General features: G+C 44.9%; 1 protein-coding gene across 5 annotated transcripts in view; it reads left to right on the forward strand.

Moving 5' to 3' along the window:
• The window catches only part of cacng6b (calcium channel, voltage-dependent, gamma subunit 6b), a 36,501-nt gene that overhangs the window by 3,036 nt on the left and 5,910 nt on the right, over positions 1–27,555 (forward strand). Inside the window, exons 1-5 of one of the 5 annotated variants that reach the window (XM_066712530.1) lie at positions 19,587–19,675; positions 19,846–19,953; positions 21,299–21,379; positions 21,587–22,257; positions 25,262–25,336. In XM_066712530.1, the coding sequence (XP_066568627.1) occupies positions 21,876–22,257; positions 25,262–25,336 (457 nt within the window). In that variant the 5' untranslated portion in view covers positions 19,587–19,675; positions 19,846–19,953; positions 21,299–21,379; positions 21,587–21,875. Of the gene's footprint in view, positions 1–19,580; positions 19,676–19,845; positions 19,954–21,298; positions 21,380–21,586; positions 22,258–25,261; positions 25,337–27,555 lie in introns of those variants that run through there. The other 4 variants (XM_066712536.1, XM_066712525.1, XM_066712519.1 and 1 more) reach the window with 4 other exon arrangements.

Genomic DNA, 27,555 nt, shown 5'->3' on the forward strand with positions numbered 1-27,555 from the left:
TGCAAATATTATATATTATTTTTGTCTTTCCAATCAATTGCAAAATCATATTTTGAGCCTGTTTCTCTTTCAGACTGACGGACTCAGAGAAAGAGTGAGAGGGAGAGAGAGAGAGAGAGAGACAGAGTTTTAGTAATTTGACAGTTAAATTGCAATGCAAATATTGACAGTCAGTATAGTCCACAACAACAACAAATAATAATAATCATAATAATTAGACATTATTTACTTCTACTTATTTTTGTAATTCTACACTTTCTGAGTAATATTAATACTATTACTATTTCCATATCCGCTTTTATTTGACTACTGATTCTACAGTAACTTTGAATGTCTGTAGTAATGACATAGTAAGGTATACTACTGTTACTGCTAAGATTTACAATAATAACATGTATAGTAATTCTTACATTTCCTCTCATGATAATATTCTTGTACCACTGCCAACACTAGCACCACCATCTGAATTACACCACTGCTTTTCTAGGCTCTACAGAGCTACGAACGTGATTCCTCAGGGATGTTGGGCTTCAGCTGCTGCTACTTCTATATCTATTTTAAGTATTATTATTATGATGATGATGTATTTATTTATTTTCTTGTTTGTTACTCGTTGCCCTTCTCCAGGGTGACTGACAGTCTACAAAGGAAACATTTGCCAGCATTGCTAGGTGCGTAAACACACTCAATACAGTGCAGTGAGCACACATCCTGGCCAGACGGGCTCAGTGCACACAGGAGAGTGAAGTTCCAGTGCTGCTGCAGGGCGGGGCAGACAGAGGCAGTTACAGTAAAACGAAACAGGTGCAACAGCACCTGAGCAGGAGGGCGCAGAGTCTGATAAACCCAGGGCACGGGAGCAGGAGTGCTGCCCAGCCCAGGGCTGGGCTGCTGTGGCACAGGGACGTCTCCGCACATGTATCTCAAGGCACTGGGCGGCCTGCCCTCGGTGTGGACGGTCGCTCCCCCTTTTAAGGGTGAGGGAGAGCAGGAGCAGGCTGGAGGACAGGAGCGGAGAGGGGGGACAGCGCACCTTCTGGCACCGGAGGGAGAGTAAGGAGAGAGGGTCTGGAAGCTCAATGCAGCCTGGGCCAGACAGTGTGTACTGCTGTCCACGGAACTACTGCTGCCATTTGACTACTGCTCTCTCTCTTGCTTTTATCGATCTCCCTTCTCTGTCTCTCTCTCTCCAGCTCTCTCAGTTGCCTGTAATATCACATTGAAAACATACTTTTTTGGTGTGACGTCGCTCTTTGGTACTGCCAAAGCATGTCATACAGATGATACAGAAAAACTCTCTCTCTCATATTGTAACGCTGTGTGGAGCTCTATAGGGGGGTCTCTTGTGGAAACAGTAACACACAGGCAGGGCAGACTAGTGCAAGAAGGTGATTTATTAAATACAGGGAGGCAGTGGGCAAAACAAAGGGACATACAGACACTATAGACAAAACCCAGCTGAAACACCAGCAGGCCCCTCTGCTCACAGGTAACTCATATAAAGACAAAACAGCAGCCACAGCCCACAAGCTGATCAAAGTCCAACTTAGAACGCCAGACTTCATTAGCAGGGCTGCCTTTAGTGCACTCCTCCCACTCCTCCCACTCCTCCTACCTCCCCAACAACAAGGGTGCCGGCTCCTTGCTTTGTGCAAGAGCCGGCCAATCAGGGACATCCTTCCAGGTCATGTGCTTCCCCTGCAAGCTTAATCTCCCGGGGCATCTGGGAAATGTAGTGCCAGGCAGGGCAGCAGTCTCTTGCCCAGCCCAGCCCAGCCCAGCGCCGCACAACATAAATGTAAGCGTGGAGCCTTGTGCCTTTTCAATGAAGGGACGACTGGAGCACAGTTGTCAGGAAATCAAAATTGAGACAAAGACAGAACAAAAATAATGACTTAAATGAAAAAACAAATACTCACTCTCAATATACATCCCCAATTCCGAAAAAGTTGTGACAGTATGGAAAATGCAAAAAAACAAACATAAAGAGTCATTTGAAAATTCAATTCACCCTGTACTATATTGAATACACATTATTTGATGTTTTACTTTGTGAATTTAATTTATTTTTGAAAATATACACTCATTTCAAATCTGATGACTGCAACACACTCCAAACAAGTTGGGAAACTTGACTGTTTACCACTGTGTAACATCACCTTTTCTTTTAATTACACTTATTAAGCGTTTGGGCACTGAAAACACCAGTTGGTTAAGTTTAGCAAGCGGAATTTTCCCCCATTCATCCATTATGCATTTCTTCAGCTGAGCAACTGTACAGGGCTTTTGGACCGGACGCTGATAACAGCTTGGATGGTCCTTTTCCTCTTTGGCCTGGAGAACAAGATGGCTGTTTTGTCCAAAATCTATTTGAAATATTGATTGGTCGGACCACAAAACACGATTCCACTGTGCTGCTGTCCATCTCAGATGGACTTCTGGACAGTGTTGATGTATGGCTTCTGCTTTGCATAGTAAAACCTTAACTTGCATCTGTGGATGGTGTTGACTGACAAAGGTTTACCAAAGTATTCCCGAGCCCATGTCAGGATATCCATAACAGACTCATGACGATTTTTAAGACAGTGACGTCTGAGGGATCGGAGGTCACGCGCATTCAGAAGTGGTTTTCGGCCTTGCCCTTTACGCTCCAGGATTTGACCGGATTCCTTGATTCTTCTAATTATATTGTGCACTGTACAAGGTGAAATGCTCAAAATCCTACCGATTTGTCCTTGGGGAATGTTGTTCTCAAAGTGTTGGATTATTCGCTGACGCATCTGTTGGCAGATTGGCGAGCCTCGACCCATCCTTGCTCTTGAAGGACTAAGCCTTTTTTGGAGGCTCCTGATATACTATGATTACACGATTGCCTCACCTGTTTCACATCACCTTCTTATTTCAACTTGTCACATCACTATTAGTGCTAAATTGCCCTGTCCCAACTTTTTTAAAACGTGTTGCATGCATCAATTTCAAAATAAATGTTTACCTTAAAACAACTATGCAGTTGATTAGGTAAAACATAAAATATCTTGTCTTTATATGTTTTTTGTTTAAATACAAGTCAAAGTACATTTACAAATCACTCCTCTTTGTTTTTATTAGCATTTTCCATACTGTCCCAACTTTTTCGGAATTGGGGTTGTAACAGAAAGGGGAAAAAACAAACCTAGCACAAACAAAAACACAAAAACAAACACACAAACACAAACACAAACACACAAAAACAAAAAACACAAACAAACCTAGTGTGTGTGAGTGTGTGTGTGTGTGTCTGTACTGTGTGTGTGTGCATTTGTGCGTGTGTGTGTGTGTCTGTACTGTGTGTGTGTGTGTGTGTGAGAGTGTGTGTGTGTGTCTGTACTGTGTGTGTGTGTGTGTGTGTGAGAGTGTGTGTGTGTGTGTGTGTGTGTTAGATTAGCAAACACACTAATACGAACAGTATCACACATACACATTAATGTAATGTTGAGAGAATATTATAAGAACTTGTTCAATATGAATGCCGACGAGCTTTCCGCGCTGCTCGACAACAACGCCCCCCCTCTAAAAAAACAACAGCAACTCTACAATCTTGCGCACCCCCCCCACACAAAACCCCCAATGTCCCCCCCAATTCTGAAACCAAACCTACGCCCATGCACACACATTCAGACACACACACATACACACATGTACAGTAACAGACACACGCACACACGTACTGACAGTCTTGTACATAAAAAACTTGAATGATTGGGAAGAAGTCGTGAGAAAAGTTAATTACATGATCATGTACATTACAACCCTATTTATTTATTTTTCTCTTGGGCCACCAAATCCCACCAAATTTCCTTCCATCTGGTATCTGAAACAATTATAGAGTAGTGTCACTTGAGAAAATATTTGTTTAATTTTGGTATTATTCATTACTATACATCCATATATATTGCTGATTTCCTGTAATAAAATAATCAGATTAAATAAAGATGTCTTGAACAGTTGGAACTTATGACTTGAAGTGACTTGAATCGACTCGACAAATTCAGTGACTCAACTCGAGCTTATCACATCACTGACTTGACTCGACTCGACTCGTCTTTACTCCTAAATGACTCAACTCGACTTGAGTCCCAGTTTTAGTAACATGGTTACAACTCTGCTAGCAATCCATTCTTTACTGCTAACTGTTAGCCTAGACTGGGGTTTTCAGCGCCCAGAGCCCATTTTTATAATGATTATTATTTATTTCTTAGCAGATGGCCTTATCCAGGTCGACTTACAAAAAGCAATATAAAAGTGCAATACAGTCTAGAATTACAGATCAAAGCATAGCTTAAATTACAAGTTAAAAATGTGCATAAAAGAAATATACAGTTAATACAGGTCCTACATACTAGATTTGTGAGCTAATAATTGCAGACAAGATGTGAAGTCCTAGTTAATAGCTCCAGGGAAAGGGACATAGGGGTAAACAATATAAACAACATGAGTACTAGCAATGTAAAAGCAAGTTGTATAACAAAAACTAGATGAAATGCAATTTAACAGGAGAGCTGAGCCCCGCAGGGGAATAACAGCTGAGTTACAGGTACAGTGTGAATAGGTGTGTCTTGAGTAATCGCCGGAATGAGGTCAAGGACTCTGCTGTTTAGACTTTGGTGGGCAGGTCGTTCCACCATTTAGCTCTGAAGGAGGGAGAGTGGAGAGGAGGCAGAGTTAGTCTTCTGGCACTGGAGGAGCGCAGTGGTCTGGAGGGGATGTATGGAGAGACGAGTGTCTGAAGGTAGCTTGGTGCAGTGTGGTCGAGACAGCGGTAGGTGAGGGTCAGTGTCTTGAACTGAATGCGTGCCGGTATCGGGAGCCAGTGGAGGGAGCGGAGCAGTGGAGTAGCGTGTGCGAATCGTGGCAGAGAGACACGACACCAGCCACAGAGTTCTGGATGAGCTGGAGCGGCGGGAAGTAGTTGCAGGCAGGCCGGCCAGGAGGGAGTTGCAGTAGTCCAGGCGGGAGAGGACCAGTGACTGGAAGAGTCAAGTAGTCAGTGAGGAAGGGACGGATCTGGCGTATGTTGCTCAGGAAGAATCTACAGGTGCATGTCAGCGTGGTGATGTGCTGGGTGTAGGAGAGCGCAGGATCGAGGGTGACTCCTAGGTTGTTAGCGGAGGAAGAGGGAGAGAGTGTCATAGATTCCAAGGGGATCGAGATGGAGAGATCAGCAGAAGGTGAGGAAGAGTGGGGGGAAAAAGAGGAGATCCAATTTGGAGAGGTTGAGCTTGAGGTGGTGCGAGTGCATCCAGGCGGAGATAGCAGACAAACAGGAAGAGATGCGAGAGGGTATGTGAGGGTCAGAAGAGGGAAAAGACAGGAAGATCTGGGCATCATTTGTGTAGAAGTGGTAGGAGAAACCATGGGATGCCCAGGGAGCGAGTGTAGAGAGAGAGCAGGAGCGGGCCCAGGACGGAGCCTTGGGGAACGCCTGTGAGGAGAGGTTGGGGGTGGATGAGGAGCCTCGCCATGTCACTTGGTAGGACCGGTCGCTGAGGAGAACCAGGTTAGAGCAGTCCCAGAGATTCCAAGGTCAGCGAGGCAGGAGATGAGGATGGAGTGATCAACGGTGTCAAATGCTGCGGAGAGATCAAGGAGGATGAGGACTGAGGAGAGGGAGGCCGCTCGAGCACAGCTGAGGGAGTCAGTGACAGTCAGGAGAGCCGTCTCAGTGGAGTGAGCTGTGCGGAAGCCAGATTGCAGAGGATCCAGGAGTGAGTAATGGGAAAGAAATGCAAAGAGCTGAAGGTGGACAGCACGCTCAAGGGTCTTAGTGAGGAAGGGGAGTAGAGAGACAGGGCGGTAGTTCTGTGGAGAGGTGGGGTCAAGGGTTGGTTTCCTGAGGAGTGAGATGACAGCAGCTTGTTTAAATGCAGAGGGGAAACAGCCAGAGACGAGTGAGGAGTTGAGGAGGGAGGAGATGAAGGGGAGTAGATCAGGAGTGGTCGCTTGGAGGAGGCGAGTGGGGAGAAGGTCCAGGGCACACGTTGTAGGTTTGTGATGTAGGAGGAGAGAGGAAAGTTCAGAGTCCAAAAGAGGTGAGAATGAAGAAAAGGAAGCTTGATTAGTGGGAGGGCTGTGGAGAGGAGGGGTGGACAGGATGAGAAGTGAGAGGACAGAGGGAATCAAGGGAGGAGGTGAGGGAGGAGAACAAAGAGGAGGTAGCACAGTCAATGGAAGGTTAGAGAGTGAGAGCAGTGGGGGCCAGGGTGGGGGGGAGACAGACCGGAGATTATGGCGGAAGCTGACAGAAGGAGTGGGTGGGGTGGGGAGGGAGGGGAGAGTAAGGGAGAAGGAGATGAAGTGGTGGTCTGAGATGTCCAGTGGGTGGCATGGAGAGCATCGAAGGGGAGCAGCCTCTTGAGAAGACAAGATCCAGATTGTAGCCTGCTCTCTGAGTGGGGGGAGATGGGGAGAGAGAAAAGTTAAAAGACTGAGGGAAAGGAAGAAATATGGCAGAGTGGGAGGGGTTGGAGAGGTGGATGTTAAAGTCTCCCAGAAAGGAGGTGAGTGGATCGGGAGAACGGTAGAGAACTAGAAGGAAGAGGTGAGAGGGAGAGGTGAGTTCAAAGCTGTTAGTTGATATTGAAGAGAGAAAGGGGGGGACAGAGAAAAGGAGAGAAAGGGAGAGCAGCAGCCCTGTTCCTCCTCCCCGCCCGGTAAGATGGGGGAGTGGGACAGGACAAACAGAGAAGATAGGGCAGCAGGGGTGTTTCAGTTCTCAGGGGAGATCCATGTCTCGTTGAGAGCGAGGAAATCCAGAAACTGGTGGGAGGCGAAGGCGGAGATGAAATCGGCCTTGTTGGAAGCTGAGTGGCAGTTCCACAGGCCTCGTGTGAGGGGAATAGAGGGGAGAGTGGAGGAAGAGAGAGGCAGAGAAATGAGGTTGGAGGGATTAGGGAAGCAATGGTGTACAGGTGCAGAAGATGAAGAGAGCAGGACAGGAATCGGAGAGATAATCATGGCTACCTGGTGTTGTTGTGCGGAGTCCCTGCTCTTTGGAAGTTTTTTTTTGGAAGCCCTTTTTTGTATCTCACAGTTCGTTCTTTACCAGTATAATTAATTGCAAGCGATTTTAATTTCACCAACTCCCCCTTTCAATACACAACATCGTCTCTCCCTTTTAACCTCCGATGTAAATTACTTTAATAATGCATGGTCCCTTTAACGCGGTGGTTTTAAACAGTGACAGAGAACCCAAACTCTAAACCCAAACTCTAAAGGAGTTGTATATTGTCACCCACACCGAATTCCCTTCAGGAGGTAAACACGCCCATCTCACACAGTGTGCACCGTGCATGCCATGGATTATATATTTTTGTAAAAAACGGGTAAGATCACATGTTTCTTTTCTTTTGTATTTTAACCAAAACATTTTAACTCTTTTTCTTAATCACATGCAACACTTTATGGATATTGATTCGTGTGTATTCAAGTTAAAGTTAAAGTGGAGGCTGTGCATTGTATTGGTAAGATAAAAGCCGTGGGGCAATGTCAGTTCCTTCATAGTAAATAAACAGATAAATAAATTAAGTACATAAAAAATAATTAAATTAATGAAAAAATTCAAAATATACTGTACTGTCTCTCAGGCTGTCCACACAGTGTCCCTCAGGCTGTCCATACACTGTCCACACACTGTCATAAGAACATAAGAACATAAGAAAGTTTACAAACGAGAGGAGGCCATTCGACCCATCTTGCTCGTTTGGTGTCCATTAATAACTGAGTGATCCAAGGATCCTATCCAGTCTATTTTTAAATGTTCCCAAACTTTCAGCTTCTACCACATCGCTGGGGAGTTTGTTCCAGATTGTGACGCCTCTCTGTGTGAAGTGTCTCCTGTTTTCCGTTTTGAATGCCTTGAAGCCCAATTTCCATTTGTGTCCCCGGGTGCGTGTGTCCCTGCTGATCTGGAAAAGCTCCTCTGGTTTGATGTGGTTGATGCCTTTCATGATGTTGAAGACTTGGATCAAGTCCCCATGTAGTCTCCTCTGTTCCAGGGTGAAAAGGTTCAGGTCCTCAGTCTCTCAGTAGGACATTCCCTTCAGACCTGGAATAAGTCTGGTTGCTCTCCTCTGAACTGCCTCTAGAGCAGCGATATCTTTCTTGAAGTGTGGAGCCCAGAACTGTCCACAGTATCCAGATGAGCTCTAACTAGTGCATTGTACAGTCTGAACATCACTGCCCTTGTTCTCAATTCTACACTTTTGACAATATACCCTAACATCCTGTTTGCCTTTTTTATTGGTTCCCCACATTGTTTGGATGGAGAAAGTGAGGAGTCCACATAGACTCCTAGGTCTTTCTCATGCGTTACTTCATCTAGTTCTATTCCTCCCATAGTGTAATTATAGTGGACATTTTTGTTACCTGCATGTATTACCTTGCACTTGTCCACATTGAATTTCATCTGCCAGCTGTCGGCCCACAACTGAATATTATCTAAGTCCCTCTGAATAGCCTGTGCTGCCAATATTGTATCTGCTGAGCCACCTATTTTTGTATAATCTGCAAATGTGACAAGTTTGCTAACTATCCCAGAGTCCAGATCATTAATATAGATTAGAAACAGCACAGGCCCTAGTACTGATCCCTGTGGAACTCCACTAACAACCTCACTCCAGTTAGAAGCAACTCCTCTAATCGACACCCTCTGCTTCCTAGACATCAACCAGTTCATAATCCATCTACTTACATTACCCTGAATGCCTACAGCTTCTAATTTGAGGATCAGTCTTTGGTGTGGAACCTTATCAAAAGCTTTCTGAAAATCTAAGTATATCATATCATATGCTTTCACGTGATCTACAGCTGCAGTTGCATGTTCAAAAAATTCTAATAAATTAGTAAGACATGATCTGCCTCGTCTAAACTCATGTTGACTATCTCCAAGAATATAGTTTTCATTTAGATGCTCCTCTATTTTCTGTTTAATCAATCATTTGTTCCAACATTTTACAGGTGATGCAGGTGAGACTTATTGGTCTGTAATTTCCTGGCTCAGTTTTGTCCCCTTTCTTGTGGATTGATATGACATTTGCTGTCTTCCAGTCAGTTGGCACATCCCCTGTTCTAAGTGTCATTTGGAATATTTGAGTTAGTGGCCTATAAATAATTTCCCTCATTTCTTTAAGTACAGTTGGAAATGTACCATCTGGCCCAGGTGATTTGTTGGTTTTTAATTCTTCTAGTCCCTTTAGTACCTCCTCCTCATTTATCCTGATCTCTCTTAGGGTTTGACTGGACTGATTGTCAACCTGTGGCATGTCATCTGTCTTTTCTTTTGTAAAAACCTCTGTGAAATACTCATTTAGAATATTTGCCACATCTTGTTCGTTTTCCAAGATACCTCAATTTTTGCCCTTTATCTGTTTCACTTCCTCCTTTATTGACCTCTTGCTGTTGTAATATTGAAAAAAGCTCTTTGCATTAGTTTTAGCTCCAAGAGCTAAGTTTCTTTCTATTTCCCTCTTTGCTTTCCTGATCCCTGTCTTAAGATCTCTTTGCAGCTCAACATATTCTCCGTCCCTTTTGTATGTGCTATACAACATTTTCTTCCTCTTGATATTTTTTTGCATACCTCTATTAAACCATTTTGGCCACTGTTTTTTGGTTTGGTACAAATTGCTCCTGAGCCTCAAGTAGTATATTCTTAAAATATAACCATCCATTTTCAACTGACTCTGTATCCATTGTGCTTCAGTCTACCTCTTCTAAGTGCCGCCTCATACCTTCAAGGTTTGGTTTCTAAAATTGTAGACCATTGTTTTAGACTTGGTCCTTGTTTTTTGAAAGAATGCCTCAAAGCTAACCATGTTGTGATCACAATTTGCCATTGGTTCTCTAACTACTGTCCCCCTGACTCTATCTTGGTCATTTGAAAAGATAAAGTCAATGCATGCTCTCTCTATGGTTGGTTCCCTGACAAATTGAGTTAGAAAGCAGTCCTGATTACACTGTACAATGCAACATCTTGCTGAATATCTGAGTTTGGTGGCCTGTAACACACTCCTACCACTAATCCTCCACATCTCTTGTCCAAAAGTTTGACCCACAAAGATTCTGTTCCGTTACTGGGATCTAATTTGAGTTCTTCTGCCTCAATGTCATTTTTCACATATAATGCTACCTCACCTCCTCTTCGATTTTGCCTGTCTCTCCTAAATTGTGTGTATCCTTCTAACTTGTATTCATCCCCATCGTTTTCTGTAAGCCATGTTTCCGTCACTCCTACAACATCATAGTCACACGCCTGCACTGTGGCTTCTAAGTCTAACATCTTGTTCCTTATACTACTGGCATTGAGGAACAAACATTTCAGGACTTTCCCACTAGCGGGTTCCCTTTGTTTTCTTTCCTTAGCGGAACATCTCCCATTGTCAGAGCTCCCTGCCCCCCTGGTCCCTAGTTTAAATGATTCTCAATTTTCTCAACACTATTGCAGTTTCCCATTTCTCCCTCCCTTTCAGGAAACGGCCAGTACCAGTACACAGTCTCCAGCAGTCATCTGACGGAGTGTTGTCTGCTTTTTGTCTGTTGCGTCTGTTGTGCTTCCACATGCTACTGCAAATTTGGACGTAATAGAGTGAATCTGGTATTCAGTTGCCTCTTCAGAAACAGCTCAGCCGGTGAGCAGTGTGTGAGGTGCACTGCTGTACTGAAATAGGAAGTTTGACTAGCGGTGTTCAAGAATAATGCTGGTGTTCCTGTGTTTAGCACTGAACACTTGTTTCTTTAAAGCCTTCTTGAGTGTCTGCACACACCTCTCTGCAGCACCGTTGGACGCCGGATGGTAAGGTGGTATTAAGGTATGTTTGATGCCATTTCCCTGCATAAACTGTTGAAACTCAGTTAAAGTAAACTGTGGCCCATTATCCGATACCTCTTCCTCTGGTAGCCCGTACGCTGCAAAATGATTGCGCAGAGTTTCCATCGTTTTGTGTGTCATGATGCTTGACAGTAGGGTTACTTCCAACCACTTGGAATGACTGTCCACCACTACAAAGATATATTGTTTGTCCTTTTCAGCAAAATCAATATGTATCCTCTGCCAAGCACGGGTTGCCCATCTCCACGGATGTAACGGTGCCACTGTAGGGGAATTTTGCACCAGTGCACACACTGTGCAACTTCTGATCTTCTGTTCAATTTCTGCATCATGGCCTGGACAACAGATATAGCTTCTTGCATCATACACATGCCTGGATGTTCCCCATGTAAGTTGTCTAATTAGCGTTTTCTGCAGGCCGGTGGTACGATCACTCTTAACCCCCACAATATGCAGTTTTGCTCTCAAAGCTGAAAATACGCCTTTACATCAGCGCTTACTGTATGTGGCCAACCGTTCAAGGTAAAATCCCAAACTCTGGAAAGGATCGTTTCTTGTCTCCTCTGCTATATCCCTAGATGACACTGGCAGCTTATCTTCATGGCTGAAAAAGAAAACATTAGCATCTTCAACTACTGGGGATGCACTTTGGCATGGTAAGCGTGATAATGCATCTGCATTCGCGTGTTCGCCAGACCTCCGATATTCTATGTCATAATCGAATGCAAGCAGTAACAGTGCCCAACTTTGCATTCTTGCCGTAGCCAGTGTGGTGATGGCAGACTTGGGGCCCAGGATGGCCAACAGTGGTCACCAGTGTAAATTTGCGCCCATACAGATATTTATGAGATTTGTTGACTCCAAAAATCAAGCCGAGTGCCTCCTTCTCAATCTGGGCGTGGTTCTCTACACTGCTTTTCAATGTTATTGATGAAAATGCAATGGGACGTTCTCTTCTGTCAGACTTGACATGGGAGATCATGGCTCCTACCCCATATGGGGAGGCATCACTTGCTAGTCTCAGGGGTTTCGGGTGTCATAATGAACCAGTACATGACTAGTTAACAGCTGTTGCTTGCAGCTCTGGAAGGCTTCTTCACAACTGCTTGTCCACATCCACTGTTTTTCTTTTTGTAACAGTTCATGCAATGGTTTCAGAGTAGTCACTAGGCTTTCTAAAAACCTTGCATAAGAATTAAGTAAACCTAGGAAGGACTGCAGTTCTGACACAGTTTTAGGTCTGGGTGCATTCTGGATTGCCAACACTTTTTCTGCTGTAATATGTAAGCCATCTGCATCCACAACGTGACCCATATAATCTACACTAGACTGTAGAAAAGTACATTTTGAAACCTTAACATGTGCACCGTGTTGTTTTGGATGAGTTAAGACTTCATTCAGTGTCTTCAAATGGTCTTTTTCTGATTTGGCCGTTATCAAAATGTCATCTAGATAGCATACAGCGTTGTCAAGTCCCTGGAGAATTTGGTCCCAGACGGCCTGGAAAATAGCAGGAGCACTTGATACACCATAAGGCAAGCTATGGCAGTGGTACAAGCCTCTGTGTGTATTGATTGTTAAGAACTCTTCCGAGTCTTTGTCTAAGTTGAGTTGCTGGTATGCATTTGACAAATCAAGTTTACTGAAGTAGACTCCCCCAGCTAACTTAGAAAATAAATCTTCTGCATTTGGTAATGGATACATTTCTTCAGCTGTGCACTGGTTGACAGTGACCTTATAATCTCCACATATTCAGATGGTTTTATCTTGTTTGGGCACAACGACAATTGGTCCGGCCCAGTTGCTGTGGTTCACCTGTGATATGGTGTTATGGTGTTCCAGTTTGGCTAATTCTTCCTCAACAGCTTCACGCAGGGCATATGGCACCGGTCTGGCCTTGTAGAACAGTGGCTCGGATCCAGGTTTTACTCTTATTCGGGCTGAGAAGGTCTTGATAGGGGTTAATTCTTTCTCAAACGCTTCTTTATGCTGCTTCAGGATCTCTTTGAGTGTTTTGATTGTTTCTCCTCTAGACACCTGAAAAATACTTGACCAGTTTAGTTTTCTGTTTTGAAGCCAGTTCCTCCCCAGCAGTGCAGGTCTATCACCCTTCGCTACTATTAGTGGCAAAAGTGCAGACTGGTCATTGTATTTCACTCATGAATCTGTCCCAGCATTGGGATTTTCTCTCAAGAGTATGTCTTTAACTGCAATGGACTATTTCTTTGTGGCCTGTGGGACAATGCCTTCTGGTACAGTGTCTTTGGAACAATGCTTACTGTTGCTCCTGTGTCCAGTTGCATTTTTACAGGTTTATCTTCTAAACACAATGAAATGGAGATTCCCTTTTCTCATTGTCATTGGTCTCCTGTTCTTCCCTTACAATGTGTGTTGTTCCCACATCTCTCCTACTTTTGCAGCTGCATGCAATGTGACCAATCTTCTTACATTTGTGGCGCTGTTCTGTTTTAAAGCGGCAATAACTATTATTGTGCTTTCCTCCACATCTGTAGCAGTTATCCTGTGTTGCTTGTTCGTGCACTTCCCCCATTGCTGATGCTCAACCACCAGAGGGTGCTGTTTGTTTGATATGAGCGTGTTTACTTTTGCTGCGCTGCGTCTCCGTCAAGACTTTATCTGCTTTACACAACAGTGTAACAATCTTCCCTGCACATTCCTGAGGATTCTTAGCAGCCATCTCCATTGCTAAAGCCATTTCACTAGCAGAGGCAAAAGTTAGATAATAACCTCTTCTGTTTGGACTAGCTCTTTAAGCCACAGACAAACCTGTCTCAAAACGACTCAATCTCACGTGTTTTCCAGTTGTCTTAACACAATGATGTAGTCAGAAAGTGACTCCATTTCATTTTGATCCCTCCTATGGAAACGAAAGCGCTCCACTATTATAACTGGCTTGGGTTTGTAATGCTTGCGTAGCACCTCTGTAGTTCAACAGACGTTTTATCTTTAGGTTTGTCTGGCGCAATTAGATTCTTAAGCAACCCCTATGCTTCAGACCCCATTACAGACAAAAAAACTCACATGTATTTTGTCGGCGACTTCATTCGCAGTCATCCATATTTCCAGCCTTTCCATGTAAGATTCAAAATCTTCCTTGTCCTCCCGAAACTCGGTCACTTTGCCTATCCATGCCATTCTTCTTCTGTCGACTCCACTTTTATTTATTTATTTATTTTTATTTAGACAGGTTTTCCAAGCATCCTCGTTGCGAGAAACTGTTATATTTTGTATACACTGATCAGTCATAACATTATGACCACTGACAGGTGAAGTGAATAACACTGATAATCTCGTTATCATGGCACCTGTCAGTGGGTGGGATATATTAGGCAGCAAGTGAACATTTTGTCCTCAAAGTTGATGTGTTAGAAGCATGAAAAATGGGCAGCGTAAGGATCTGAGCGACTTTGACAAGGGCCAAATTGTGATGGCTAGACGACTGGGTCAGAGCATCTCCAAAACTGCAGCTCTTGTGGGGTGTTCCCGGTCTGCAGTGGTCAGTACCTATCAAAAGTGGTCCAAGGAAGGAAAAGCGGTGAACCGGTGACAGGGTCATGGGCGGCCAAGACTCACTGATGCACGTGGGGAGCGAAGGCTGGCCCGTGTGGTCCTATCCAACAGACGAGCTACTGTAGCTCAAATTGCTGAAAAAGTGAATGCTGGTTCTGATAGAACGGTGTCAGAACACACAGTGCATCGCAGTTTGTTGCGTATGGGGCTGCATAGCCGCAGACCAGTCAGGGTGCCCATGCTGACCCCTGTCCACTGCCAAAAGCCCCTACAATGGGCACGTGAGCATCAGAACTGGACCACAGAGCAATGGAAGAAGGTGGCCTGGTCTGATGAATCACGAGTTTAAGGTGTTGACTTGGCCACCAAATTCCCCAGATCTCAATCCAATGGAGCATCTCTGGGATGTGCTGGACAAACAAGTCCGATCCATGGAGGCCCCACCTCGCTGTCACGGTTACCTCGTGGGAGGACCGTAAAGCTGTTAGAGAAAAGGACCCAAGTGCAGAGCTACTGCAATGAGCAGACAGAAACCAAGGAGAATCCAAAAGTGACACTCGCAGCTTACAGGACTTAAAGGATCTGCTGCTAACATCTTGGTGCCAGATACCACAGCACACCTTCAGAGGTCTAGTGGAGTCCATGCCTCGGTCAGGGCTGTTTTGGCGGCAAATGGGGGACCTACACAATATTAGGTAGGTGGTCATAATGTTATGGCTGATCAGTATATATATATATATATATATATATATATATATATATATATATATATATATATATATATATATATATTCAGTCACAAAACCAATTATAAAGCTTTAATGCAACCACGACTTTATTACAGCACACCACGTTACATGAACACTCCTTTACACACCTTACTTCCACTCTGGTTCTCCCTAACATGCTCCTGTACTGCAACCATCAACCCCATCTAAGGTTCCTATGTACTATATTACAGTGTCCACTCCCCCCCAGAACAGGGAGGTAGTTATAGACTCGATTCTTAGAGGCGTAGATCACACAGCGTGCTCTAGTGATAAGGGTCTTGCCTGCCTGGTGCTCAGTTTGCAGATCTCCCTAAACCAGTAGACGGGCTACTGGCCAAATCCAGGGGGAATCCCGCCTTAGATTTATTGGGCATTGATCTTTCTTCTGGGATAGATGGGACCTTTACAAACTGGACGATCTACATCTAAACAGAAGGGGGGCTAATGCATTGGGAGAGCATATGTGCAGAGAAATTGAGAATCATTTAAACTAGGAACCAGGGGGGCAGGGAGCTCTGACAATGGGAGATGCTCCACTAAGGAAAGAAAACCAAGGGAAACTGCCTGAAAAGTTCTGAAATGTTTGTACCTCAATTCCAGGAGTATAAGGAACAAGATGTTAGACCTAGAAGCCACAGTGCTGGCATGTGACTATGATGTAGGAGTGATGGAAACATGGCTTGCAGAAAATGATGGGGATGAATACAAGTTGAAATGATACACACAGTTTAGGAGAGACAGGCAAAATCGAAGAGGGGGTGGGGTAGCATTATATGTGAAAAATGACATTGAGGCAGAAGAACTCAAATTAGAGTCTTTGTTGGTTAAACTTTTGAATAAAAGATCCGGAGGATTAGTAGTGGGAGTGTGTTACAGACCACCCTCAGATATTCATAAAGAAGTTGCATTGTACAATGTAATCAGGACTGCATGTAGCAAGGATGTGGCTGTTATAATGGGGGACTTCAATTTCCCAAACATAGACTGGGAAAGCCCGGTTGGGACTACAGAGGCAGAAATAGAAATGGTTGAGATGGCAAATGACTGATTTCTAACTCAATTTGTCAGGGAACCAACCAGGAAGAGAGCATGCATTGACTTTTCATTGACATTCTTTTCAAATAACCAAGATAGAGTCAGAGGGACACTAGTTAGAGAACCAATGGCAAATTGTGATCACAACATGGTTAGCTTTGAGGCATTCTTTCAAAAAATAAGGTCCAAATCTAAAACAATGGTCTGCAATTTTAGAAAAGCAAACCTTGAAGGTATGAGGCGGTACTTAGAAGAGGTAGACTGGAGATCACTGGATACAGAGTCAGTTGAAAATGGATGGGTATACTTTAAGAATATACTACTTTTTTAGAGCAATTTGTACCAAAACTTGGTTGAGGACCAACAAACACTGGCCAAAATGGTTTAATAGAAGTCCTGCCCTATGCCTGCCAGGATCGGCTCTGACTTCCCCGTGACCCTAACCAGGATAAGTGGTTTCGAAAATGGATGGATGGATGGATGGTTTAATAGAAGTATGCAGAAAAATATCAAGAGAAAGAAAATGTTGTATAGCACATACAGAAGGGATGGAGATTAAACAAAATACAAAGAATATGTTGAGCTGCAAAGAGATCTTAAGAAAGGGATCAGGAAAGCAAAGAGGGAAATAGAAAGAAACATAGCTCTTGGAGCTAAAACTAATGCAAAGAACTTTTTAAAAATACTACAACAGCAAGAGGTCAATAAAGGAGGAAGTGAAACAGATAAAGGGCAAAAATGGAAGTATCTTGGAAAATGAACTAAGAGAGATCAGGATAAATGAGGAGGAGGTACTAAAGGGACTAGCAGAATTAAAAACAAACAAATCACCTGGGCCAGATGGGATATTTCCAACACTACTTAAAGAAATGAGGGAAATTATTTATAGGCCACTAACTCAAAAATTCCAAATGACACTTAGAACAGGGGATGTGCCAACTGACTGGAAGACAGCAAATGTCAAACCAATCCACAAGAAAGGGAACAAAACTGAGCCAGGAAATTACAGACCAATAAGTCTCACCTGCATCACCTGTAAAATGTTGGAAAAAATGATTAGACAGAAAATAGAGGAGCATCTCAATGAAAACCATATTCTTGGAGATAGTCAACATGGGTTTAGACGAGGCAGATCATGTCTTACTAATTTATTAGAATTTTTTGAACATGCAACTGCAGCTGTAGATCACGTGAAAGCATATGATATGATATACTTAGATTTCCAAAAAGCTTTTGATAAGGATCCACACCAAAGACTGATCCTCAAATTGGAAGCTGTAGGCATTTAGGGTAATGTATGTAGACGGATTATGAACTGGTTGATGTCTAGGAAACGGAGGGTGTCGATTAGAGGAGTCTCTTCTAACTGGAGTGAGGTTGTTAGTGGAGTTCCACAGGGATCAGTACTAGGGCCTGTGCTTTTTCTAATCTATATTAATGATCTGGACTCTGGGATAGTTAGCAAACTTGTCACATTTGCAGATGATACTAAAATAGGTGGCTCAGCAGATACAATATTGGCAGCACAAGCTATTCAGAGGGACTTAGATAATATTCAGTTGTGGGCGACACCTGGCAAATGAAATTCAATGTGGACAAGTGCAAGGTAATACATGCAGGTAACAAAAATGTCCACTATAATTACACTATGGGAGGAATAGAACTAGATGAAGTAACGCATAAGACCTAGGAGTCTATGTGGACTCCTCACTTTCTCCATCCAAACAATGTGGGGAACCAATAAAAAAGGCAAACAGGATGTTGGGGTATATTGTCAAAAGTGTAGAATTGAGAACAAGGGCAGTGATGTTCAGACTGTACAATGCACTAGTTAGAGCTCATCTGGATACTGTGGACAGTTCTGGGCTTACACACATATTGCTGCTCTAGAGGCAGTTCAGAGGAGAGCAACCAGACTTATTCTAGGTCTGAAGGGAATGTCCTACTGAGAGACTGAGGACCTGAACCTTTTCACCCTGGAACAGAGGAGACTACGTGGGGACTTGATCCAAGTCTTCAAAATCATGAAGGGCATCGACCACATCAAACCAGAGGAGCTTTTCCAGACCAGCAGGGACTCACGCACCCAGGGACACAAATGGAAATTGGGCTACAAGGCATTCAAGACAGACAACAGGAGACACTTCTTCACACAGAGAGGCGTCACAATCTGAACAAACTCCCCAGCGATGTGGCTGAAGAGACAATTTGGGAACATTCACAAACAGACTGGATAGGATCCTTGATCACTCAGTTATTAATGGACACCAAAGGAGCACGATGGGGCGAATGGCCTCCTCTCGATTGTCAATTTCTTATGTTCTTATGAGTCTGGTCTTGTCCAGGTTCACTGCCAGAGCCCAGGTCTGACCGTCTGCTCCAGCAGCACCAGCTCACTGATGAAGATGTTGAGCAGTGTTGGGGCTCAGACTGCAGCCCTGTGTCACCCCGCGCCCGTGAGTGAAGAACTAATCTTATACTGCCAATTTTAACTGCACACTGATTTCCTGTGTAAATTTACTTGATGAGGTCATAGACTTTACCCTGGACATCACTGTGTCTGTAAAGAAAGATCAAAGTTCACCACAAGATGGCAGGATTTCACCAACGGCTCCTCCTACCACTGTGAGCCTGTAGTGTGATCTTGGCTGCTGCGCTGTGCCTTATTGTGCTGCACTAGACTGCTCTCTATTGGGACAGCACTGTAGTGTAGCGTAATACAGCCAGTTACACTCACTGCAGAGTGTGGAGGTATGCTGTGTTGTCATACAGTGTAGGGAGGGCCCTTGTGCTGTACTGTACTGTACTGTAGCTGAGAGAGAGAGAATGAGAGAAAGTCATTACTATTGAGTGGGAAGGAGAAAGAAAGAGAGTGGGAGGGAAGGAGAGAGAGAAAGGGGGAGATGGAGAGAAAAAGAGGGAGAGAGTGAGGGGAGAGGGACAAGGTGCGAGAGGGAGGGAGAGACAGGGAAGGGAGAGAGACATGGAGAGAGAAATAGGGACAGAGAGAGAGAGAGAGAGAGAGAGAGGTGTTAATTCAGATGGAATAACTGCTAAATGCTGTGCAGAGTAAAGATTAGTACTGAACTACACTTCACTCCCCCCCACTTTTATTCTCACCCACTTTCTCTCTCTCTTTCTCCTCCCTATCCCACTCTCTCCCACCCACCCCTCTATCTCTCTCTCTCTCTCTCTCTCTCTCTCTCCCACCCCCTCCCTTTCTCTCTTTCCCTCGCTTTCTCTTTCGGTCCACTCCCTATCCCTCCCACCCACTCCCCCCCCTCTCTCTCTCTCTCTCTCCCCTAATGTCATTAACAGGTGGCAGTTATAAATAGAAAATGTGGGAGAGGCCCGAATACACACACAGACTCTCTCTCTCTCTCTCTCTCTCTCTCACACACACACACACACACACACACATTATGTTGTCAGAGGAGTTTAGCACTGACAGAGGAGACAGCCTGAACTGTACGTCCAGGTCAGTTTATTTTTATTATTAATGTATTATTTATAATTAATATTAATATTAATAATTAAAGTAGTTGTGGTAGTAGTAGCAGCAGTAACAGCTGTGATTATTATTATTATTATTATTTTATTTTTATTTTTTTAACAACGCTATGACTACTGACACACAATGCTTTACAGCTGCACAATGCTACAAGGGTGACAACAACAACACTGCAGCAACACAGCCACACAACATAGCCACAGTCAGGCAGAGACACGCCGCGCCGCAGGGGTGGGGGTGCACAGGTACGGCAGGCCGCTCGGTCCAGCGGGGGCACGGGCAGCAAATACAGAAGTGTCCTGTCACTATTCACTGTATTCACTTCTCATCAGTGTGTGAAGGACAGGTTTCTCACTCCTGTAGAAAAAATATTGTTATTATTATATTTATTATTGTAGTCATTGTGCATGTGAGTGTCTAGGTGTCTATTTGTGTGTCTGTCTGTATATCAGTGTTCTGTACATCAGGGAAGGTGGGAAGAATTATAGCGAGACACACACACTGTAGTTTAAAGCCCCACCGTGGTGTCACACTAAAACCTTCCCCTTCAGTCAGTGTTAATGTGCTGTAGTGTCCAGTCAGTCAGTCAGTGTTAATGTGCTGTAGTGTCCAGTCAGTCAGTCAGTGTTAATGTGCTGTAGTGTCCAGTCAGTCAGTGTTAATGTGCTGTAGTGTCCAGTCAGTCAGTCAGTCAGTGTTAATGTGCTGTAGTGTCCAGTCAGTCAGTGTTAATGTGCTGTAGTGTCCAGTCAGTCAGTGTTAATGTGCTGTAGTGTCCAGTCAGTCAGTCAGTCAGTGTTAATGTGCTGTAGTGTACAGTCAGTCAGTCAGTCAGTCAGTGTTAATGTGCTGTAGTGTCCAGTCAGTCAGTCAGTGTTAATGTGCTGTAGTGTCCAGTCAGTCAGTGTTAATGTGCTGTAGTGTCCAGTCAGTCAGTGTTAATGTGCTGTAGTGTCCAGTCAGTCAGTGTTAATGTGCTGTAGTGTCCAGTCAGTCAGTCAGTGTTAATGTACTGTAGTGTCCAGTCAGTCAGTGTTAATGTGCTGTAGTGTCCAGTCAGTCAGTCAGTGTTAATGTACTGTAGTGTCCAGTCAGTCAGTGTTAATGTGCTGTAGTGTCCAGTCAGTCAGTCAGTCAGTGTTAATGTGCTGTAGTGTCCAGTCAGTCAGTCAGTCAGTGTTAATGTGCTGTAGTGTCCAGTCAGTCAGTCAGTGTTAATGTGCTGTAGTGTCCAGTCAGTCAGTCAGTGTTAATGTGCTGTAGTGTCCAGTCAGTCAGTCAGTGTTAATGTGCTGTAGTGTCCAGTCAGTCAGTGTTAATGTGCTGTAGTGTCCAGTCAGTCAGTCAGTGTTAATGTACTGTAGTGTCCAGTCAGTCAGTGTTAATGTACTGTAGTGTCCAGTCAGTCAGTGTTAATGTGCTGTAGTGTCCAGTCAGTCAGTCAGTGTTAATGTACTGTAGTGTCCAGTCAGTCAGTCAGTGTTAATGTGCTGTAGTGTCCAGTCAGTCAGTCAGTCAGTCAGTCAGTGTTAATGTGCTGTAGTGTCCAGTCAGTGGTCTATATTGTCTCTCTCTCTCTTTCTCTCTCAGTGTTAAAGGATGCTGACTCTTCAGACTGAGTTTCTCAGTGTGAGACACAGACTGAAAGACTGAACTAATAATTTCAACAAGGTTTGAAAAAACACACAGACATGCAGAATCACACACACACTGAGACAGCATTCACGTACACACACACTAACTCACACACACATACACCACACTGACACACACTGACGCACACACACACACGCAGTGACACACACACAGACATACACTGGATTAGGGCGTCTACTAAGAAATTCAATTAATTTCTCTCTCTCTTTCTCTACCCTTCAGGTCCTTGAGCACTCCCTCCCTTCATCCTCTCCTCCTACTCCTGCTGGTCTCTCTCTCTTCCCCCTCAATTTCTCCATCTCTCTGTTTTTCTCTCTTTTCCTCGATCATACACACACCCCCCCTCACCTTCACTCTCATCTCTCTTTCCCCCTTTCTTCCTTTCTCTCTCTCCCATCTCTCCCTCTGTTTCCCATCCCTAACTGCCTCTCTCGGCTTCCCTCTCCCTCACTGGCCTCTCCCTCCCCCTCGCTCTCACCGTCTTTCTCTGGCGAACCTCGCTGAAGTGGCCATGTGGTCAAATTTCTTCATGCAGGAAGAGGAGGGCCGGGGCGGGGGCGGGGCCGGGGGCCTGATGGGCGCCGGGATGGGCGGAGGCCGGGGAGGGGGCGGGGCAAAGCGCCGAGGAGGCGGGGCAACGCATTCGGCGTTGAGCGACAGCCAGGAGGGCAAGATCAAGCTGGCTTTCTTCGTGGCCATCGTGGGCGTGACCCTCACCGTGCTGGGCGTCGGCACGGAGTTCTGGGTGGAGCTCAGCCCACCCAAGGATCTTTATGGCAACTACACCTGCCTGGCCGCTCATTATGGGCTGTGGAAGCAGTGTCTGCGGACGCTGTGGGTCTCGGACATCGACCCGCACAGAAACAGCTGCGGACCAGCAGAGCTACCTGGAGGTACAGAGAGAGGGAGGGGAGGAGAGGGAGAGGGAGAAGGAGGAGAGTGGGCCAGGAAGAGGGAGAGGGAGGGATAGTGGGAGGGAAAGAGGGACGGAGGGAGTGGGGAATGGAAGCAGGAGGAATTTGAGGGAGGGGGAGAGAGGGAGAGAGAAAAGATGTAGGAAGGAGAGGGAGAAGGGAAGGGGAATGGACGGTGAGAGAAAGAGAGGGAGGGGTGAGAGATACAGGTAAACATTCAGTTGATATAGTTGATTGTTCACAATTGAACAGGGAGAGTTTAATTGTAGACACCCACTGACATACTGACATAACTATACACACATACTGACACACTGGCACTGACATACTGACACACACACATACTGACACACTGGCACTGACATACTGACACACACACATACTGACACACTGGCACTGACATAGCTCTGGGCCCTGGCAAAAGTACTTCCCCAATATAGCAGTGCGGAGGGACAGAGAGACATACTGACAGAGGTCAGAGCAGCGTGCCCTGGTCACCTGAAGAGTGAGCAACAATGTGGCCAGTGTCTGACCATTGCTCTGAATTAAGGCACACCAGCATGGTTTTGCAGTATTACACTCCATGTGGGAAAAATACACACAGAATACACCAAACTAATTCTGCATTGTTGGAATTTACGATTGCATTTTGGTAGTAAATCCCTAATTTCACCCATCAGCTCTTGCTAGTTAAACTAGATTTCAGCTGAGTGACACTCACATCAGACCTGAGCTCCGGCACTCACTCCGAACACCAGGGCCTCCACTAAAGTCTGGACAACTGCCACCCCGAAGCCCACAGTCCCGGCCGCATTGCCATTGAAATCTTGCCAATCCCAGAGATTACCAATTCGTCAAAGAACAACCAGTCTCCTGGACTCCGACATTGTCGACTCCCTTTGGATGTCCAACCTGGTTATTGCAGGGTATGGCTTGGTTGGACTACAGCCCCACCAAGAATCGTGTAAGCCCCACCGTAGCCCCACAATGGAACAACCAAGAATATCATCGAGCAGAATAAGCGCCAGCCAGTTCCATTTGCGTCACTGCGTCATTGCTGCGTGAAATTGGCAGGCGTTAGCACGCAGTGTAGTGATGCAGTGCATCACACATTACACTGATCTGAGCCAAATTAGTTAACGTTAGCTAATGCTAGCTAGCTAAGTAATTTGGGAAATTATAACATTGCTAACATTATTATGGATTGATCCAACCACAACAACTGACCAATTATGCTCCTTTGAAAATGTAAATGGTGAGTTTGAATATATTTTAAATAATAGGGTCGATTTGGAAACTGTGCTGACTTTGTCGCGTTTTGTGTGGACTGGGAGGCCACCTGTTGTGCTCCGTTAACTACTGTAGCTCTCTGTCTCTGTCTCTGCGTGTGTGTCTCTCTCTTACTTTCTCTGTGTGTGAGGAGTGTGACGCGTGTTGTGAAATGCGTTGGGTTTGTAGCGGACAGGTTTGCCACACAATGTGAACGAGTTTAAATAATAGCACGAATAATATTGCCTAAACTCAGTAGTAGTGACCATCTACGTCTGTTGCTCTCGATGTAATTTTGCGTGTGAAGAAATGGAGTCAGTGCAATCATCTAACCTAGCGGTTTTCAAACTGCGGTACGCGTCTCCAAAAATGCGGTCTGGTACTCCGATGAACCCCCACCCCCTGCCGATCTCACCGTATTTCACTGTCAGCCCGCTCCCCCCACACCCCCCACCCCCCCCTCCCAAGGGGGTCCCTGGGGTAAAAAAGTTTGGGAACCTCTGATCTAACCCATAGCAGCCTAATGCGTGGTATTTCTAGCTACTGGGAAGGGTGCTATTCCATTGTGTGTGTATTCACATTGAAATTCAGACGTTGATTTGAGCCCCACCACTGCATGGATTAGCCCCACCATAGTTTAGCCCAAAAAAACGCTCTGCTGCCGCCAATGCCTGCATCTGTGTGGATAGGCCATTATTCCAGATAAACCCCCCTAGCCGCATGGAGAAGAGCTCCCTGTGAATTCCCATGGCTCCAGGAGATAATGTCTCTTCTGCCAGCTGGCCTATAGCCCAGTCCCAACACAATGCCTTCATCAGGTACCCCACCAGCCATCAGTCCAGAGTGTTACACTCCACTGTGTGTCGGTCCATCGCATCACACTCCACTGTGTGACAGTCCATCGCATCACACTCCACTGTGTGACAGTCCACCACGTTACACTCCACTGTGTGACAGTCCATCGCATCACACTCCACTGTGTGACAGTCCATCGCTTCACACTCCACTGTGTGACAGTCCATCGCTTCACACTCCACTGTGTGACAGTCCATCGCTTCACACTCCACTGTGTGACAGTCCACCACGTTACACTCCACTGTGTGTCGGTCCATCGCTTCACATCCCACTGTGTGACAGTCCACGGCATCACACTACACTGTGTGATGATCCACTGCGTTACACTCCACTGTGTGACAATCCACCGTGTCACACTCCACTGTGTGTCGGTCCATCGCACCCCACTCCACTGTGTGACCATCCATTGCTTTACACTCCACTATGTGGTCATACTCCACATTGAGAAACGCCTCCTCAGTGGCCCAGAAATTGAGTTTGTTGGACACAATCCCAGAGCTCTGTCACAGTGTCCAGCTCTCAGGCGTGCAGTGGGCAGCGGGCGGTGCAGATTAACCACATACACAGAATATTCCTAGAATTCCTGCGCTTGTAAACAGAGCATTCAGGATTTCAATTGCAAAGTCTTACATTCCAGTACTTCCAAATCCAAAAACATACAGACTGACTGACTGACTGACAACACACTAACACACAGACAGGCATACGGACACACAAATACACTGACTCACTTACACTGATGCTGACACATGGACACACACTCGAACACATTCACACACACTCACAATGACATACACACACTCAATCAGTGAGTCTCTCTGTATTAACACTCTCTTTCTCTCCCCCCTGTCTCTCTCAGAGTCTAACTGCACATACTTCAAGTTCTTCACCTCCGGAGAGAACGCTGTGATTTTCAAGAAGACGACAGCGAAAAGTGAGAGACAAAAGGAATTCCCCGTCTGTCTCACTCCCCGCCCCCCTTTCACTCAGTGTTAATGTGCTGTAGTGTCCAGTCAGTCAGTGTTAATGTGCTGTAAGTGTCCAGTCAGTCAGTGTTAATGTGCTGTAGTGTCCAGTCAGTCAGTGTTAATGTGCTGTAGTGTCCAGTCAGTCAGTGTTAATGTGCTGTAGTGTCCAGTCAGTCAGTCAGTGTTAATGTGCTGTAGTGTCCAGTCAGTCAGTCAGTGTTAATGTACTGTAGTGTCCAGTCAGTCAGTCAGTGTTAATGTACTGTAGTGTCCAGTCAGTCAGTGTTAATGTGCTGTAGTGTCCAGTCAGTCAGTCAGTGTTAATGTGCTGTAGTTTCCAGTCAGTCAGTGTTAATGTGCTGTAGTGTCCAGTCAGTCAGTGTTAATGTGCTGTAGTGTCCAGTCAGTCAGTCAGTGTTAATGTGCTGTAGTGTCCAGTCAGTCAGTCAGTGTTAATGTGCTGTAGTTTCCAGTCAGTCAGTGTTAATGTGCTGTAGTGTCCAGTCAGTCAGTGTTAATGTGCTGTAGTGTCCAGTCAGTCAGTCAGTGTTAATGTGCTGTAGTGTCCAGTCAGTCAGTCAGTGTTAATGTGCTGTAGTGTCCAGTCAGTCAGTGTTAATGTACTGTAGTGTCCAGTCAGTCAGTGTTAATGTGCTGTAGTGTCCAGTCAGTCAGTCAGTGTTAATGTGCTGTAGTTTCCAGTCAGTCAGTGTTAATGTGCTGTAGTGTCCAGTCAGTCAGTGTTAATGTGCTGTAGTGTCCAGTCAGTCTGTGTTAATGTACTGTAGTGTCCCGTCAGTCAGTCAGTGTTAATGTGCTGTAATGTCCAGTCAGTCAGTCAGTGTTAATGTACTGTAGTGTCCAGTCAGTCAGTGTTAATGTACTGTAGTGTCCAGTCAGTCTGTGTTAATGTACTGTAGTGTCCCGTCAGTCAGTCAGTGTTAATGTGCTGTAGTGTCCAGTCAGTCAGTGTTAATGTGCTGTAGTGTCCAGTCAGTCAGTGTCAATGTGCTGTAGTGTCCAGTCAGTCAGTCAGTGTTAATGTGCTGTAGTGTCCAGTCAGTCAGTGTTAATGTACTGTAGTGTCCAGTCAGTCGGTGTTAATGTGCTGTAGTGTCCAGTCAGTCAGTCAGTGTTAATGTGCTGTAGTGTCCAGTCAGTCAGTGTTAATGTGCTGTAGTGTCCAGTCAGTCAGTGTTAATGTGCTATAGTGTCCAGTCAGTCAGTCAGTGTTAATGTACTGTAGTGTCCAGTCAGTCAGTGTTAATGTGCTGTAGTGTCCAGTCAGTCAGTGTTAATGTGCTGTAGTGTCCAGTCAGTCAGTGTTAATGTGCTATAGTGTCCAGTCAGTCAGTCAGTGTTAATGTACTGTAGTGTCCAGTCAGTCAGTGTTAATGTGCTATAGTGTCCAGTCAGTCAGTCAGTGTTAATGTACTGTAGTGTCCAATCAGCCAGTCAGTCAGTGTTAATGTACTGTAGTGTCCAGTCAGTCAGTCAGTGTTAATGTGCTGTAGTGTCCAGTCAGTCAGTCAATGTCAATGTGCTGTAGTGTCCAGTCAGTCAGTGTTAATGTGCTGTAGTGTCCAGTCAGTCAGTGTTAATGTGCTGTAGTGTCCAGTCAGTCTGGGTATTGTATTGTATTAACTTCCCTCTCTCTCGATCCCTCCCTCTCTCTTTCTCTCTTCCTCTCCTCTGTTCTCTCTCTTGTTCCCTCTCCTTTTCTTCCACTCTCAGTTAATTTATAAGGTTGCCTTAATGACCTGACCAACAGGAGCTGTGTTGCCAAAGCAATTTTACACAGCACACACAATTAAAACTGAATAACAAGAATGATCATACATCATGTATATATATACATTCACATACATACAATGCCTGTAGAATGTATACACCCCCTTTCAACATGTACACCTTTTGCTGCCGTATAGCCTGGAATTAAAATGCAATAAAATTGTGTGATTAGCTACACATCCTACACTATAACTTCCAAGTGAAAGAAATATTCTAGAATTTGTAGAAAATGTATTAATTAATGAAAAATCTAAACTGAAATAGCTTGGTTGGATAAGTGTCCACCCCCTTGTGTTATAACAATCCTAAATTAGCTCATGTGTAACCAATCACCTTTGAAATCACGCACCAGGTTAAGTGGCTCCACCTGTGATAAATTGTAGTGATTCGCATG

The sequence above is a fragment of the Amia ocellicauda genome, chromosome 1, assembly GCF_036373705.1.
Source record: "Amia ocellicauda isolate fAmiCal2 chromosome 1, fAmiCal2.hap1, whole genome shotgun sequence".
Lineage (NCBI taxonomy): Eukaryota > Metazoa > Chordata > Actinopteri > Amiiformes > Amiidae > Amia > Amia ocellicauda.